The sequence below is a fragment of the Sinocyclocheilus rhinocerous genome, unplaced genomic scaffold (assembly GCF_001515625.1).
Source record: "Sinocyclocheilus rhinocerous isolate Xijiao unplaced genomic scaffold, SAMN03320098_v1.1 scaffold4431, whole genome shotgun sequence".
In the NCBI taxonomy this organism is placed as follows: Eukaryota; Metazoa; Chordata; class Actinopteri; order Cypriniformes; family Cyprinidae; genus Sinocyclocheilus; species Sinocyclocheilus rhinocerous.
In genome coordinates, this window is record NW_015647021.1 from 250,678 (window position 1) to 268,187 (window position 17,510).

At 33.1% G+C, this 17,510-nt stretch overlaps 3 protein-coding genes across 4 annotated transcripts in view; all 3 read right to left on the bottom strand.

Annotated features, from left to right (window-relative positions):
* The window catches only part of dnaaf4 (dynein axonemal assembly factor 4), a 5,112-nt gene extending 3,235 nt beyond the window's left edge, over window positions 1-1,877 (bottom strand). The window contains exons 1-4 of one of the 2 annotated variants that reach the window (XM_016512485.1): window positions 1,690-1,877; window positions 1,449-1,596; window positions 1,219-1,343; window positions 319-556 (exon numbers count right to left, since the gene is read on the bottom strand). In XM_016512485.1, coding sequence (XP_016367971.1) covers window positions 319-556; window positions 1,219-1,343; window positions 1,449-1,596; window positions 1,690-1,812 — 634 coding nt within the window. In that variant the 5' untranslated portion in view covers window positions 1,813-1,877. Of the gene's footprint in view, window positions 1-318; window positions 557-1,218; window positions 1,350-1,448; window positions 1,597-1,689 lie in introns of both variants that reach the window. The other variant, XM_016512484.1, reaches the window with a different exon arrangement.
* A 3,663-nt stretch (window positions 1,878-5,540) lies between these two features.
* Window positions 5,541-8,989, bottom strand: LOC107708298 (pygopus homolog 1). The gene is made up of 3 exons (XM_016512486.1): window positions 8,908-8,989; window positions 7,572-7,657; window positions 5,541-6,647 (listed from the first exon to the last, which is right to left on the bottom strand). The coding sequence occupies exons 1-3, from the start codon at window positions 8,954-8,956 to the stop codon at window positions 5,670-5,672; spliced, it is 1,113 nt and encodes a 370-aa protein (XP_016367972.1). The 5' UTR covers window positions 8,957-8,989; the 3' UTR covers window positions 5,541-5,669.
* Window positions 8,990-12,607: 3,618 nt separating this feature from the next.
* Window positions 12,608-17,510, bottom strand: part of LOC107708295 (protogenin A-like) — a gene marked incomplete at its 5' end in the record, with an annotated part of 15,121 nt that continues 10,218 nt past the window's right edge. Inside the window, 5 exons of the mRNA XM_016512483.1 lie at window positions 12,608-12,745; window positions 13,730-13,828; window positions 13,914-14,052; window positions 14,584-14,707; window positions 14,897-15,064. Of these exons, the coding sequence (XP_016367969.1) occupies window positions 12,608-12,745; window positions 13,730-13,828; window positions 13,914-14,052; window positions 14,584-14,707; window positions 14,897-15,064 (668 nt within the window). The remainder of the gene's footprint in view (window positions 12,746-13,729; window positions 13,829-13,913; window positions 14,053-14,583; window positions 14,708-14,896; window positions 15,065-17,510) is intronic.

The following is a 17,510-nucleotide window of genomic DNA, read 5'->3' on the forward strand; positions in this document are numbered from 1 at the left end:
TTTTTACTTTTGTTAATTGTATAATAAATAAAAAGAAAACAAATAGAATACAAAAAGAGTAGAGAAGCTAATGTTAAGTTTTTTTTTAAAGAGAATAAGTAGTTCGCAAATGAATAGAGTGCAAGTCTAAAAGTGGCGAGTTTTAAAGAATAGAATTAGAAAGTGCTAGAGTTAGAGGGTTAAAATCATTAGGTTGACTGCTTCTTTAGTGTTTCAAAAACGAGGAACTCAATCAAAGAAGCGAGCATCATGTCAGGTCCTGAGAAGAACAGTGTAACATCAGATCTGTAATGGAGCACAAAGTTAAAGTGTGTTTACCAGATGTAGTGTCGCCAGTATTATGCATCAGCGTGACAGCAGGTGGAGCGTTTACACGCTCTGTTTTCTGATAAACCGGTTGGTTGTCGTGCGTGCCGGTTCCCCGTGTTTTTTGCTGGTTTTCATTTTCTTCTGCTGTTTTTCTCTGCGTTTCTCTCCAGAAATCCAGTTCTGCCGTAGCTCTCGCACACTCTTCATCCTTCATCTTCTGAATCCTGCCCCGCTCCTCGTTCTCAAGCTAAACACAGGCAGAGAGCTCAACAGCAAGCTAATGTTTGAGACAACATTCAAATAGTTAAGCGAAGTTAAGCGTCATTACCATTACATTATCTGTATTTATAAGTGCTGCTTAATATTACCACTGGGAATTGCATTTATCTTCAAAGAAAAAACCCTTCATAAATACATATTCTCATATATATATATATATACATATATATATGTGTGTGTGTGTGTGTGTGTATATGTATACTTTTTTTTTTTTTTTGCTTAATATTACCACTAGGATTGCATTCATTATCGTCTCAAAAAAAAAGTATTTTTAAATAAATAATTCTAAGCAAGCTAATGTTTGAGACAGCATTCAAATACATGAGAAATCATTCTGCATATATAGCAAAAATTGTCATGTACATTGATTCAAAAACAGGTAAATCAACAATAAATCTTTAAAAAAAATCTTTATTTGACCCTCTAACTCTAGCACTCTCTATTCTAATTCTATCCTTTAAAAAAAAAACTTGCCCTTTTTAGACTTGCACTCTATTCATTTACTAACTGCTTGTTTTCTTAAAAAAAAAAACTAAACAAAAGTTCAAGGTAAGACACCAGAACTTTCAAGGCAATGTCCATTATGACTGTGTAAAAGCAGTAAATGTGAGACCAAAAACACTTTTAGACCTTCATCATGGTTTCCAGCGCATATTTCTTCTCCTGTTGAATCCTGGCAGCTTTGGCTTTAGATTGTTCTGCTTCTTTCTCCTGAACTTTGAGAATTGCTTGTTCTCGAATCTGCTTCTGTTTGTCTTTATCTTTGGAGTAAAAATATACATCTTTAAAGATAACTATATGCCTCCAGTACAGCACCGTGAGTACATTTCTATGCTGTGAAAGAATGAAAGACCTCCTACCAATGTTTGTGAAGAGCTGCTCCCATAATTCATCTCTCCTCTTCTGCAGTGTGAACACTGCAACCCCGTTTCCAATCCTGGCTTCACTTTTCTCCTCATTTATTGGCCCAAATAAGAAAACTTCGAACAGAAACGGGGGGAAACTCACCTGCAGAAGCATTCAGAACACATGAAGCGAGTACAACACACCGTCGCGTGTTTCTCCAGGTTAAAGTTTCACATTTAATGCTTCAAATCTGACCTTCAGATACTCGTCTGTGCAGATGACATGGACGTTCGCGGTTTTCACTCCTTTTAAAGGCAGGCTGATGTAAACTGTGTTCTGGTTTTGTGTCCATGTGTGATCTCTCACTATCAGCGGCATCTCGGACTCTCCTGAGAGAAACGTAAACACTGGTTGCTACGGCGTGACGGTGGTTGCTAGGGGGCGGAGCGATGGATGGATGGATGGCGGTCTGTCATTTCCGGTTTCAACAAGTCGGTTTTCTTCAGCTTTTTTTCTCTCAAAACTTTATCTTACTTCATAACATATAAAATAAAATAAAATAAAATAAACAATGCATAAAATATTATAAATATTAAAATGGAATAATATAATTAAAAACATAGTTAAATACATTTGCATATCCAAATAATAAGCAGTATAATTTAATTAAAAATAAATTTTAGAAAAAGAAAAACAGAATTTATTCAAAGTTAAGCGTTATTACTGTTACATTATCTGTATTCATAAGTGCTGCTTAATATTACCACTGGGAATTGCATTTATCTTCAAAAAAAAAACTTCATAAATACATAATCTCATATATACTAATATATATATTAGTTGTTGTTTTTTTGCTTAATATTACCACTAGGAATGGCATTCATATATTATCGTCTCAAAAAAAACAACCTTTTTAAATAAATAATTCAGAGTGCACAATGTACAATATTTTTGCTAAAATGGTTGTTTAGAATTAATTTGATACGTTTTTGTGAGCGAACATTATTCCATATAAAACAAATCAGAGCTGTGCATCACTTCAGTAAAATTAACTGACATTGCATAGAGAAACATGTCTTTTAAAAATCACTTTTATTAAACGCAATTCAAAGTGAGACTGAAACAGTTGAACAATACATTTGAATTATGGCTTTGCCGAGGTTTCTCTATTAAACAAGACCATTTTTCACACAGAAATATGAGTTACAACACACAAGACAACCTTAACTTACGTTCAGTAAACTGTATGCGCTGGACCAGCTTAGTTTTGAGGATGTCACAAATGTATTCACTTCATATTGTTCGTTATTTGCGGTTTATTGGCTCCGTACATTCATTGTCCTGTTATAAAATGAGTATTCTCACCTCATATTGAAAAGTGTGTAAATGATTCACTGCACAATGCCATCAGCTCAGGATCTAAATATCATATTTAAAAAATAACAACACATGTAAGGCACCAGGGGTCAAAAGTGGACAATTATACAATAATTGTTCCTACATTATTTTGTCCTTCACACACATTCTCACTAACATGAACACTGTCATGAATTTCTCATAACAAGTGCTTTTTTAATGAAATCAGATGAGTGTGTTTTGTGATTGGCACTCTTATATTAAAGTACAGATCTGTCACGGTGAGTAAACACTCAAGCGTACGCAAAGCTAAGACATCTTTAGAGCAAAACGTGTGGAAACATCTGGAAATCAAACGGCAGAGAGCAAGACATGAAGTTTACATTCACGACGCCACAATGTTTCCCAGCTCAATGGAAGACAACATTCTCTGGGAGCAGGGAACATGTAACGTTACAACAGCAAATCCAGACTGAATCAACACGGATGTAGCTGGATTTAAAAACGTTCTAAATTTTTTTTAAAAAGTGGAAAATTAAAGTTATGCATTTGAGATGATATATGGGTGAATCTAACAAAAACATGTTCAGGTAATGCATCCAGACAGAGCTTTTTTCATTCATTTTTAACTAATTAATTAAATTAATTCAAATTTGTTTCCAAGTATTACAATGTTTATTTTCTCTAAGCAATATTTATTTATTGTATTTTATTGTTTTAATTTAATTTAAAATGTAATTTAATTATTTCCTTTGAAGTGAATTTATGACCTGCACGTTTTTTTTTGTTTTGTTTGTTTTTTAGATTTTGTGAGATTCACCAATGAACATCGAGTCATAAAATTAATGAATTTGAGGAGATAAATGGTTAAAAGTGCTGATGCACAAAGTGTTTTTGACTCCATAAATAAATTTTTTTGTGCTCTTTCATGCATCATCCCCCGAAATAAGGCCTTTAAGTAACAAACCTCCTCAATCTTGGCCAAAACACCCTCAAATAAACCCAATAAAGAAAGCTGTCAGATAACAAAACTTACAAAAGTATCAAGTGCATCCAAAGTTTCAACTTGTTCCCTGGCTCTGTTCATTCAAGATTTTCACTTCATTCGATCATAAAACAACCAACTCTTGAGAAGGAACAAAATGCAATATACAGCACATCCAGGAATATTGCTCACGAAGACTAAACTACATGCTGCTAGTACCCTCAACAGTTACACACGACACATGATGATCATACTACAGTAAGTGCTCTACAGCTACATTCAATGGGAAAGACCCAGTCATGTGCACTATTAAATGATCAGCATCTACAAAACCATATCAACTGAATGTTTGTGAAGTTTTCAGATCACCACGTCTTCTTCAGCTCACAGAGTATTGGTAATTTGACATATTGAACATCGTTCTGTATAAAGAAAATGAAGAGCTTGTGTTTTTGAGATACTGACACAGCTGTGATGTAAGAATGAATAAAAACCCATCATCAGTAAAATCCCAGATATTAAGTGACTATGTTTTCATAGATGGATCAAAGTGAACCAAAGGAAGATATCCGACCCCGACCAACTACTTCGAAATAAACACGTGATGTAAAGAAATCACTGTCAGAAAGGGTCGGTTCTGCAGGAAAGATGAAATTTGTAAAAATTAAGAAATGAAGGGCGCTTTCATAAGCACAGACATTACATTACAGATCCACACTACACTACATTTCAAAAGTTTGGGGACAGTAAGAGTTTGAAGGAAATTAATACTTTTATTCATCAAGGACGCATTAAATCGATCATACGTGACACTAAAGATGTTTATAATAGGGCTGTGAAATCGATTAATCACATCCAAAATAAAAGTTTGTGTTTACATAACTGTGTATATTTATATGTGTGTGTGTATATATATATATATATATTAATACACACACATACAGTCAAGCCAAAGATTATTCAGACGCCAGATATAATTTTTGGTATTTTTTTACTAGTGGGTGCAGGACACTATAGTTCATTTATGTAAGTGAGGATAGCAAAATAAAGTGGGTATAACTGTGACATATTATACCCAACAATTCTTTATACAGTGGACTAAAAGTAAAACTGATAAAACATTTGGGACCAAAAATTATTCAGAAACTTTGACCTGACCATGTTTTGCTGAAGTGTTTTTTCTTTTATTGCTAATGTGACATTTTACACCACAGACTGAACGAAATTAAGCATTGCATGGTAATCGGTTCAGCTAAATCGGTATTATCTATGTGCTTATATATTTACACACATATACATTCATATTTATATATGACATTTTATATATATATATTTATATATAAGATAAATATATATTACCTATATTTCTTAAATATATACATGTATGTGTGTGTAAATGCTGTCCTTTTGAACTTTCTATTCATCAAAGAACTGTTTTGAACATTGATAATAATCAGAAATGTTTCTTGAGCAGCAAATCAGCATATTAGAATGATTTCTGAAGATCATGTGACACTGAAGACTGGAGTAATGATGCTGAAAATACAGCTTTGATCACAGAAATAAATTACATTTTACAATATATTCACATAAAAATAGCTATTTTTAATTATAATAATATTTCACTGTTTTTACTGTATTTTTGATTAAATAAACGCAACCTTGATGAACAGAAGAAACGTCTTTCAAATGATTTAAGAATCTTGCCAACCCCAAACATTCTGAAACTGATTTCAAATGATTTACGTTGTTCCAAACCCCTACGACTTTCTCCTTTTGTGATTCACTGAAAAAAAGTACATTTGTTTTTAACAATAGAAAAGCATTCTGGGTGAGCAGAAACACAAGGAGCCAGCAGAACTCCTGAACTCAACGATAGGGACATCAGTGACTGTCAGTCACGCTCATGACTGTCCGATGCCTCTCGTGTCTTAAGCAGCGGTGCTCCTTTATCCTCCACGCAAGTGTCGCATCCCCAAACCGCAGACGTCTCGGCCGTCAACAGATTGTACGCCGTCTCGGTCATTCCTGTGCAAACTCTGTGGAACCATTTCTGACACGAGGCTTCGCACAGAATAGCCTCTTGGTCATCGTTCACTTCGCTCAGGCATATGCCACACAGATAAACCGGCTCGGACGAAGATGAAGTGCTCCTTCTGTTCACAACTTTATTATTGGTCAAAGCGGCGTTATTGCCGCCCCTGCGGGCGTCTGCGGGTCGCGGCGACTTCTTCAAGGCTTCGTTGTTGGTGTGAAGCACGCCGTTGAGTTTTTCCACTCCGCTCTTCGTCTTTAGCTCATTGTCCTGAGTCTTGTTTTCTTCACAGTTCTGGTTTCGCGAGGGGATGCTTTTGTTCACCGTTTCGCTTGAGTCCTGTTTGGGTGTTGGCGTGCTGGATTGCGTGAAGTTATTCTGTTGATGAGAGAGATTTGGGCTCAAATCCCGGGCTGGATTTCCCTCTGGACCAAAAACCAGACCAGCACTTTGGTTCAGATTTTGAAGACTGACATGCTCTCCTGGACTTGGTCTGAAGTGCATGACGCTGTTGCTGCTGCCGCCGCTGCTGCTAAACAGCTGCCCGTAATTTGGGTTTTCACTGTAATTAAACCCCGGTGACCGGTTGAAGCCCATGGGATTCTGGGAAAACGGCTGGTTTCGCATCTGGTAAGGAGCTCCGTATGGAGAAGGCATCCTGGGCAGCCCATAGCCGCTGAATCCTGGGTAATGCGAGTGGCCAAAATAAGGGCTGGCAGGAGGAAGCGGCTTCAGGGACGGCGAGTTGTAATTGTCATCGAACGGGTTGGAGGCTATTAGGTGATCCGCGCTCGGGTTTGGAGGCGGCGCATATTCGGACAGAGAGAAGGATGGCGCCTGTTGAGAAAGAGAGTTATTTTCACTCCTGAATGCTCATATAGAGCTCTGATGCATCTGACAAAGAGCACTTTGCCATATTTAGTGACATTAATATGCGTCTTTGTTTTCTTATGGATCTTCCTTCACTTCCTAAACACATGGATGAAAAGCTACTCTACTGTTCAAAAATTTGAGGTAGGCAAAAAATGGTTTTTTACTGTTTTTGACTCTTCTACTCACCAAGAATGCATATATTTGATCAAAAATATAGTAAAAACTGTCAAATATTATTATAATTTAAAATAAAAGTTTTCTATGGGAATATGTATTAAACTAATTTATTCCTGTGATCAAAGCTGAATTTTCAGCATCATTATTCCAGTCTTCAGTGTCACATGATCTTCAGAAATCATTCTAATATGCTGATTTGCTGCTCAAGAAACATTTCTGATTATTATCAATGTTGAAAGGAGTTGTGCTGCTTCATATTTTAGTGGAATCCAAAAAAAATTTTCCCCATAATTTGATAAATAGGAAATTCAAAAGAACAGCATTTCTTTTAAAGGGGTCATATGATGCGATTTCAAGTTTTCCTTTCTCTTTGGAGTGTTACAAGCTGATTGTGCATAGATAAGATCTTTTGCAACATTATACATGTCTTTACTGTCACTTTTGATCAATTTAAGCGAGCATCCTTGATGAATAAAAGTATTAATTTCTTTTAACAATAATCGTACTGACCCCAGACTTTTGAGCAGCACTGTATGTACTTTGCAATAATATGTGTTATTTAAACTTTTAATCTACTATGTTTATGTAATAGTTTATATTATTTCTGTTGTTTCTATTTCAAACCATTGGCAATGCATGTGGTAATTTTGTGAGTCATGTTGAAAACTTGTGTTGAAATGTCTATGAAGAAAACTAAAGGGAAAGTAGTACCTGTGTGCTAGACTTGCGTCTCTTTTTCTCTGGACTTCCCAACAGCAGCCCACGACTGCCTAAAATATCCAGCCCACCTTCACCTCCTGGAAAATCACAAACTGAGTTCAAATAAAATTATCATCTAAAGTATTAATGCTCAATCTGAAACATATCACGTCTATAGCACTATAAAACATAAGCTCTTAATTTTAACATCCCCATATAATGGCTTGAGAAACAGTTTGACGGATTTATTATTGAGTTTGGTTTGAACCTATAGAAGGACTCGTTTCTGTTCTTTAATTAGCCAACAGTCTTTAGATTACATCACACACAGTGTGTCATCAAAACAAAACTTTTCTCATAAGACTGTGCATTTTAAAAGTGCATATCATTTATTTAATCAAGTTTCACTAGTAAATTAGCATAGAGATGAAAAAGTTCAAAGCTAGTAGACATAAAAGGTAATAAAAAATTATATTTAGATTGTATAGTGTGTTAAAGTGTTTGCTGAAAATGCGACAAAAATTCACATTTCATCAATCATTACAATAATAATTTTAAGTGTTGTGCATGTTTCATTTCAGTTAAAATACGCCATAATAAACCATATCATGGCAGCAGCACACCATGGTTATTATAGTTAACTAAAACTAAAAACATGAAAAGGAGAAGAAGAAAAAAATCTATTTCTGTTGACCGCAATAAAGTTAAATGTTATTTTACTTCAGCTAGTTGCCAAAGAAACATTTCTCATTTTCATTTAGATGTGCTAAAATTACTAATTGAAATGAAATCAATAGATATATACAGACGTTAAAAAAAAGGCAGTCAAAAATAAAATGAAAATAGAAAAACAAAAACAAATTTAAAATAGCAATAAAAAGTATCTCAATATAGCACATTGAATATTTCTGTCTCATTGCAAATTGCTTTTGTTACATTTATACATTCACATACACACGTTTGTGTTTTAATTAATTGTCTTATTCACTGTACTTTCTTGTAACTTTTAACCTGTAACTTTTTAAGGTTGCATAAACGCTTGATGGCCAGTTTGACTGTTGCATGCTCGATTTAAGTACATTTAATAAACAAACTCTGGTATGATTTTCTCTCGCCTGCTGATCAACTCCAAACTTCCCCAGAACTCGCTAGAAAGTATCGTTCATCTGACAGCATTCACTTTGAGGCCTGTCATGCTTTTCTTTTCAAATGCGCATCTGCATGAGCAATATGTCGCTGTCTACTTTTCTGTTCTTCACCAAAGGCCTGAAGGCCGCCAGACTGCTGCTGTCGCTCCGGTAGATCGACACCGAATCAAGCCTCTAAAAACACGGAAAACCCACGTTACCTCGGTTTCGTTTTAGAGAGCATGAATCTTTATCCTGCTCTATGGACATTACAGGCTCCCTCACATGACTCAAACGCACGGAAGGAACGGGAAAATGGTGTAACTTTGATTTATATCAATAGCTTCGCTATTAATATTCATGAGCTAATCCTCTGGCCACTATACCAAACGACGTCATCGACGTAATCTGTTTAATATTCATGAGACAGAGATGTCTGAGTGGGTTTGATGTAGTAATACACTTAAATGATCATGGTTTTGAGAAAGATAAAGCATATTTCATAAAATTGTTAATTTTAATGAGAAAGTTTCATATTCATAAAATTAAGTGGTCAGGCTCCAAACCAATTCTTTTCTAATTTTATAAACGATTTCAAGCTTTATTGTAATTCCATGTGTAACTGCACAAGTAAAAAGTCTATTAGAACTTATAATATTGTAAGCAGGTATGCTATTGTATAAAGTGAGGCCCTTTATTTATTTATTTTTATTTTTTACTGTTACTGTCCTCTGTTTCATTTATTAATGTTGTTGATCCTTTATTGTTTTTCTTTTTTACATTTGAATATTTCTCTTTGTACTGTTCTGATGTAAGGCATTATTAGTAAAAAAAAAACTAGGCCTAGCCCACAGCGTTCTCAGAGCTCATTAATATTAAAAAGGGCGTCCTCAAGCAGTAGGCAAGAACGTCAGCACGGCCTAATTAATATTCAATAGCTAAGCCTTCGCCATAGTATTTTCATAACTGCGCCATCAGGAAAGCTGCACCAAAGTTTGTGAGGAGTGTGTGTGTGATGTAGAAACCCCTCTACATCAAAGCACGTGTTTGTGTCTGAAGTGTTGCATTTGATGAAGCCGTGCAATGATGATGATGATGATGATGATTTGCTGATGTCATGTTATAATATTATAAAGTGCTGTCATTTTAAACGTTTTCATTTATCTTGTGTGGCTGCAACACAGGGCACAGCTGCAAAATAATGTCAAAGGCATATTTTATTTTGTTTTATTTAAAACTATTAAAGATAATTCGTTAAAATAAAAAATAAATTTAAAAACTTATTTTGAAAAAATGTCAGAAATCTATCATTTCTCTAATAAAGCCACTTTCCTTTATTTCCATTAACTTGCCTTATTTTTTACTTATTTATTTTTTGTTTGTTATTTTGCCTATTTCTGCACTATAAATTGCACTACTCTATATCTTTATATACAAAATTGTATATGTGAGTGTGCCTTTATATATATATATAAAACAGTAATATCGAATAATAAAATAATATAAATGAGTGCTGTCAATCGATTAATCCTGATTAATCGCATCCAAATAAAAGTGTTTGTTTACATAATGTGTGTGTGTGTACTGTGTATATTTTTTTTGTATAAACACACACACACATATATATATATATAGTGTTTTGAAAATATTTGTCTTTACATATATATATTTATATTCATATAATTTATATTATATATATATTTAATATATAAACAACATATTTTTCTTAAATATATACATGCATGTGTATTTATATATGCATAATAAATGTACACAGTACACACACATTATGTAAACAAAAACTTTTATTTGAGATGCTGACAGCACTAATATAAATACATGAAAACATTTTCAAGAGAAAAGAGACATTTTCAAAATTTTTATCATTCTAAATAAACAATCTTATTTGTGGCGGGGGTAACTGCTGTAAATGTATACCTTTCGGCATAAACATTACACCGTATTGCTGAACAGAAAAAAAAACTCTTCCAATAAACACATGGTACATGTATTTGGAAAGTAAAGCAGAATATTGACAAGTGTAATTTTATTTATTAAGAAATACATTCAGTTTTTAAGGCTTATAGATACATTTACTGCTGCAGTGTGATGGAAACCAAACCATCACTGCTTGAAGAGTTTACAAAGATCTCCCTTTTCCCTTCAGTTCAGACACATTCAGAACAAACAACTTCAACAGAAGAATAATAGAACAGAATTCAATTGAAAATCAAGAGAGTTTAAGCAATGAATAAAGTGACATGAAACTGGACTGATATTATTTCCTGAGCAAAATCACCTGTATTAGGTGGATGGGTAAACCTGAGTTTTTACCTTACAGAGGTCATCAGCACACGCAGATGCTAAACATTTGACACGTTTCATGACGTTGCATTTCTAAATCGTAACTTGTGGCTGAAGAAATCAGAAAAAACTGCATGGAATTACACTTGCACACACAAAGAAAACCCCGATGTGAAGTTAACAATTTAACACAACAATCAATATTGTTCTAAAACACTAAAGCATATTGAAATGTATATCAAAAACATCCATCCCGGCATCAAATCTTGCTGAAAACAAGCCCAAGCTGGTCTGGGTCTGAAGACTTTTTAGCTAGATCTTTGAAAAGACTGGAAGACCAGCTAAGACCAGTTTAAACCAGCTAAGACCTTTTCTCACCAAATATTCAGACAGTACTTTCACAAAATCCAGGGTACATCATTTATCCCCTGCAAAAAAACGTACAAGGCACAATACAATAATTCTCCTCATGTGAGAAAAGTTACAAAAGGAAACAAAAGGCTGAAATCCATCATCTTTGGTTTGCTTGAAAGTCATAAACGATTGAAAGCACGACCGTGTAACACTGTTTTTGGTTTCCTGATGTCCTTTCAGTAAGCAGAAATCAAATCTACTCCGGAATAAAGCTTTGAAAAATGACAAAACACATGCAAAAGAATCTACATTAATGCTCGGTGCAACGGCGACCACAGTCTTTGGTTTCAGGCTGTTTGCTTCGAAAAGAAAAATTCAAAACTGATTGTGTCTCTCTGATTGAAATACAGCCAGCAATCGATTTCCCCTGATTGAGAAGAATTTCAGCCGCAAGGAATGTTAATATCATATAATATAATATCTCTCTCTCTCTCTCTCTCTCTGTATATCATTTTCATGCACAATAACATCCATGTTGAACTTGAAACTCCAATGAGGGAAACTGATCACTGTGACATTTGATTTAAGGAGGTGAATCTCATAAAGCTGAAGAATCAAGAAAATATCCGGCTAATATTTTACTCCAAAAAAAAAAAAAAAAAAAATTATATACTGCAGTGTCATAATTATTTTCATGACAATTAAACAATTAATTTATGATTTACTTTTAAAAAATATAATATATTCTATACCATGACAGTTAAGCATGATATTGTTGTATGATGATTTACATTTAAAAAAAATAGCCTACTTCATATCGTGACAATTATATCAAATAATGACAATTATTTTATATCATGTCAAATAAGCAATTAATTTATGATTAGCATCAAAAAATATATTTTTCATGACAATTAAGCAATGAATTTATGATGATTTACATGAAATAATGTTCTATTTTATATCATGACAATTATTTTATATCATGACAAATAAGCTATTAATTTCTGATGTTTACATTAAAGTTATTTTTAATATAATATAATAAAGACATCATGGTAATACGAATTTGGGGGTGAATGTGCTTAACTGTCATGCAAATAACACCACAATGTAAATAATCGAAATGGTCTTTCTTTTTTTAATTGACTTTATGCACAATTCAACTTCTTGATTTTTTTTTCTGTTGATTTTGGAGTGAAATATGACATGCATTCATGAGATTTGTAATGCTGAACTTCTGCATCTCCACCTCATTTGGTCTCAGGACATCAAGGTGTCTCTGAGTTCTTTAAAGCAGCTCTTTTTTTGGGTGCTCTGGGGAGGAGAGGTTTCTGTGTAACACAGCAGGGTGGTGCCATGATGATAGGAGTAAGATGGACTGGAGACCCTCTTCACATCCTGATGGAGGCAGAAAACACCAGTAAACAACAGAGAAAGAAGAGTTTCTGAACTTAAGAGACATTTAAAAAGAGACATACGTCTCTTGTATATGGGTGAATCCCATAAATAATGTTATATTTCATCCCAAAAGCACAATGAAACAGACACACAATTATATTTTACTTAAAAATGAAGAAAACAAACTTTTTTCGTATCAGTTGTTTTTTAGATTGTGACATTAAGTTAAGTGACATTTGTTAATTTCTCATTAATGTTATGTTAAAAAAAAATTACATGCAAACTAACAAGACATTACTATTTAATAATATATTCTTATTAAAATAAATTATTTCAATAAACAGTGTCCTTTTAGTATATTTACTGTATAATTTATATAATATAATAGATATAATAGTATGTATCAATATTTGTTTTTTTTTATATTCATTTTATTATTTTATCATTATTATAATTTTTTGTTGTTTTTTACATTTTGATTTAGCGTTAATATATTTTTGTTTCAGTTTTGTTAATTGTAGCACTTCAACCTTTTTTATTATTGGTAGTTATCATTTCAATGTTTTATTATTTTTTATTATTATTTTTACTTTTTTTATAGTTTTAGCTTACAATAACAACACAGAATATTCATCATGGCAGTATTTACCACCTTTAATTTATACTCATTTATAATAATAATAATAATAAATAGTTTATAGTAAACTACTATAGTTTATTATGATAATGTCACATAACATAATATATTATATTGTATCATTTGCAATATTATTACATTTACATTTAGTAATTTAGCAGACGCTTTTATCCAAAGCGACGTACAAATGAGGACAATAGAAGCAATCAAAATCAACAAAAGAGCATATTATTAAAAATGAAAAGCATTATTTTGAGTATTTTTTTCCCTCATTCGGATGTTAGGTTATGGTTCTGTCTGACCGTTTCTTTAATAATCCTCACTGGAAGTTGTAAACGGTTTCATACCTTGTTATCCCTCTTAAAGAAGTTCCATCTCTTTCGTTTCTTCTTCTCAGTGGTGGGCTTCACTGGTCCATAGCTGTTAATGATCAGATTTGTTCCGCCCTAAAAGAGTGAAACACAATCATCAGAACATTGTTTCCACAAAAGACACACACACACACACACACACGTGTCATTTTAAACATGCCTTTGCATCTATGAATTGATCCCTCATCATGGGCATCATCACCTCCACACTCTCAGCTTGACTCTGATTGGCCAGACGGACAGCAGTGGGCGGAGTCTGTCCTCCTGCTTGTCTGATGGATTTGGTAGTGGAAGATTGCCTGTGTCATGAATAATGCAGGTCAGTCATGAAAACAATCAATTAACTGACATTTGAGAATGCATATGTAATTACTTTGATATATAGCCCAAATAATGTGCAATAATTAGCAAGAAAATATCTACTGGTAGGAAGCAGTGTTATTTTAGTATTATTTATACACGATTATAGTATTTATTTATAATTTGAATTAGCTTTTATTTTTAGAATTTCAGTTTTCATTTAATTTTAGTTTAAGTGTTAAGTGTTTTTGTAAGTTTAATTAGTTTTTTTTATTTTTCTATTTAGCTTTCATTTATTTTTATTTCAGTTTTGGTTTTGAGAATTTTATTTTGTTCAGTTGTTTTTTTTGTTTTTTTTTCAGTTAGTTGCAAAGGCAACGTTTCTAATGTTTTCAGTTTTTTTGTTTTTTTTTGTATTTCATCTAATATTTCATTCATATTTCAGCTTTGTTTCAATAACTAAAAAATGAGTTTCGTTAACTAGTTTTAGTGAACAATAACCTCAGGTGTTTATCCAGGCGATCTCTTACCTGGTTTTGCTCCTGCAGGCCAGTATGAGGATGCAGATGATAATGCAGGTTAAAGCGATGCACACGCCCACCACTATCCCCGTCATTGACCTCTGATCCAGGTGATAGAAACCATCAGAAAACACTGCAGACAGAGCAAAAAACAATATGAAGATGATGCCATGACTTGCATATTGTGTTTATCTCATCTATGTGGATTTTCACATGAATGGCATGTAAGAAAATGCATTTAAATGCAATATTTCTATTGATTTTAACATCTTCTCCCAGCTTAAAGAGGGCACTGCATGACTGGAATGCTTCTGTTATTCACCAGTGCCGTGGGCGGAGCCGTGTGCTCGGGGGGCGTGTCCGTCTGTAGCCACGGTCAGTTCTATTGCAGGTGAGAACGGCCCGTCTCCCATCTGATTGGACGCTGAGACCTTCACCAGGTACACCTGACCGGACTGAAGATTCTCCAGCAGGGCCATCGTGATGCTCCCTGACCACGAGGGTGATATTATTAACCAAAAATAAATATATACGCTTATGAATTATTTATCATAAGACTCGAAAATACTGTGGACCTTTTGGGAAAATACTGTTTGTGCTGTTTTGTAATTTTTTTTTATATCTATTCATTAACTGTGTGAATCACAAAGTCTGTGTGAAAGTAAAAAAAAAAAAAAAAAAACATACTTTGCATTAAGATTATTTAGATTTAGTCCAGAGATGCTCAAACTGCAAGCCAAAGCTGGCCCATAGAGACCATTGATTTGGCCAAATCAATTAATGAATGTATTTGCAAATACTTTGATATATAGCCCAATAACTTGCAATAATTATTAAGAAAACAGTCCATTAGTGGGCAGCAGTGTTATTTTAGTATTAGTGTTGTGAATTAGTTTTTATTTTCAGATTTCATTTTAATTTAATTTTATATTTTAATCATGTTGTGTGATGTGTTTTTGCCATTTTTATTAGTTATTAGTTTTTATATTTCTATTTAGCTTTTATTTATTTTGTTTTAATTTGAGTAATTTTAGAACTTCAACTTTTATTTAGTTAGCTGCCAAGGCAACTGAAGCATATATTTCTAATTTATCTTTTTGCTTTAACATTTTTTTGCATAGAAATGTAGAGAATACAAGTTAATTTCATTTTGAAAATGTACATTTTAATATGCAACAATATTTTTATATGCAACATTTAATTTAATGCAACGTTTACTTTTGGTCCACAGCCATTAAAATCAGCAAATATTAAATTCAGCATAACAAACATTACTATGATGTACTGTATAGATATTTATGAAATCTAATTCTAAATCTATAAAATATGAGAATTATATATTTTTGCATGACATTATAAAAAATTGCATTTACGTTTATGCTAAATATAATTTCTTTTGATTTTGAACTGAAATATGACACAGGCATGTTCTTGGCCAGTTTTGTGAGATTGGTCCAACTGGTATTTTTACTGCCTGTCTCTTTAATCTTCATGTGACGGCACAGGATCAGAGTCTTACTGCAGACCGCGGTGGTTATTTGTGACCAACAGATTCAGGGTGTCAAGGGTTAAAAGTCAAAGGTTTAGAGACTAGTCTCTTTGCAGTACCACCCAAAACCTCCTGAGCCAGCAGCACATCTCTACAGCCGCATCCGTGTGATTTATCCTGCAGAGCAGGCTGGGAATGATGTTCAGATCCAGAGAGCTGTGCGTGTAACTGAAAACAGATGACATCCGTGCGGAACGGCAGTCCTGCTCATAAACACTAATTCCATCTTTTACAGTCACCGCCCTGGATTTAGACCTAATGCACACTGAGCTGTTCACATGAGAGCCGTTTTTCGATTTCAATTCAAGTTCATTTGTACAGTGCTCTCCACAATACTGTTTCAAAGCAGCTTTACGGATTTTTTCAACTGTTTTAGTTATTTTAGTAGCTCAAGTAAAACTAAATGAAAATGAGAACTGTCCAAAAACTTTTAGGATTTTTTAAAATTCCGTTAACATTTATTTTATTTCCAGTAACAAAAATTTTTTATTTTTTTTTTTTTTAGGGTTTAAGTTTTAGTTAACTATAATGACCCTGGTTAGATTAATGTCCATATGGCAGTAATACACAGCTATAAAATAATAATAAAAAAGGATAATACAGTATTATATTATTATAAAATAATAATACAGTATATACACACACACACACACACACATATATATATATATATATATATATAAAATTATTAAAAGGCATTAATGTTATTTTTGGGAATAAAAATATTTTACATTTGACAGAAAATAATAATAATTTTTAATATTATTATTATTAATAATAATATTAAAATAACAATTAAAAATGCAGACAGAATCAGCGCTGTCCATTTTTCAGCTCTAATACAAGATCTGAAATACTAAGATGTGTGACACACATTATTTATAAGTTATTTTTGCATCGCTGAGGTATTGTTATAGTTTTTATTAATATAATGGCTTAGTTTTTATTTGATATTTTCCATTTTAAATTTAATTTTAGTTAAAGTTTTAGTAATTTCGTTGTGTATTTTTGTCATTTTTATTTATTTATTTAAATATATCTATATGGTTTTGTGTTAATTTCAGTTTTTGATATTTTAGTACAATCAAGACAAACTACATGAAAATGAAAAAAGTTGCACTGGCAACCAGCTGAAATAAAAGAAGTTAAATATATATAATTTCATTTAAAGTTTGTTTTATTTCAAGTAAAAAAAAATGAATTCATGGTTTTAGTAGACACACTCACTCACTCACTCACTCACTCACTCACACACTCACACACTCACTCACTCACTCACACACACACTCACTCACTCACTCACTCACTCACACACTCACTCACACACTCTCACTCACTCACTCACACACTCTCTCACTCACACACACACTCACTCACTCACTCACTC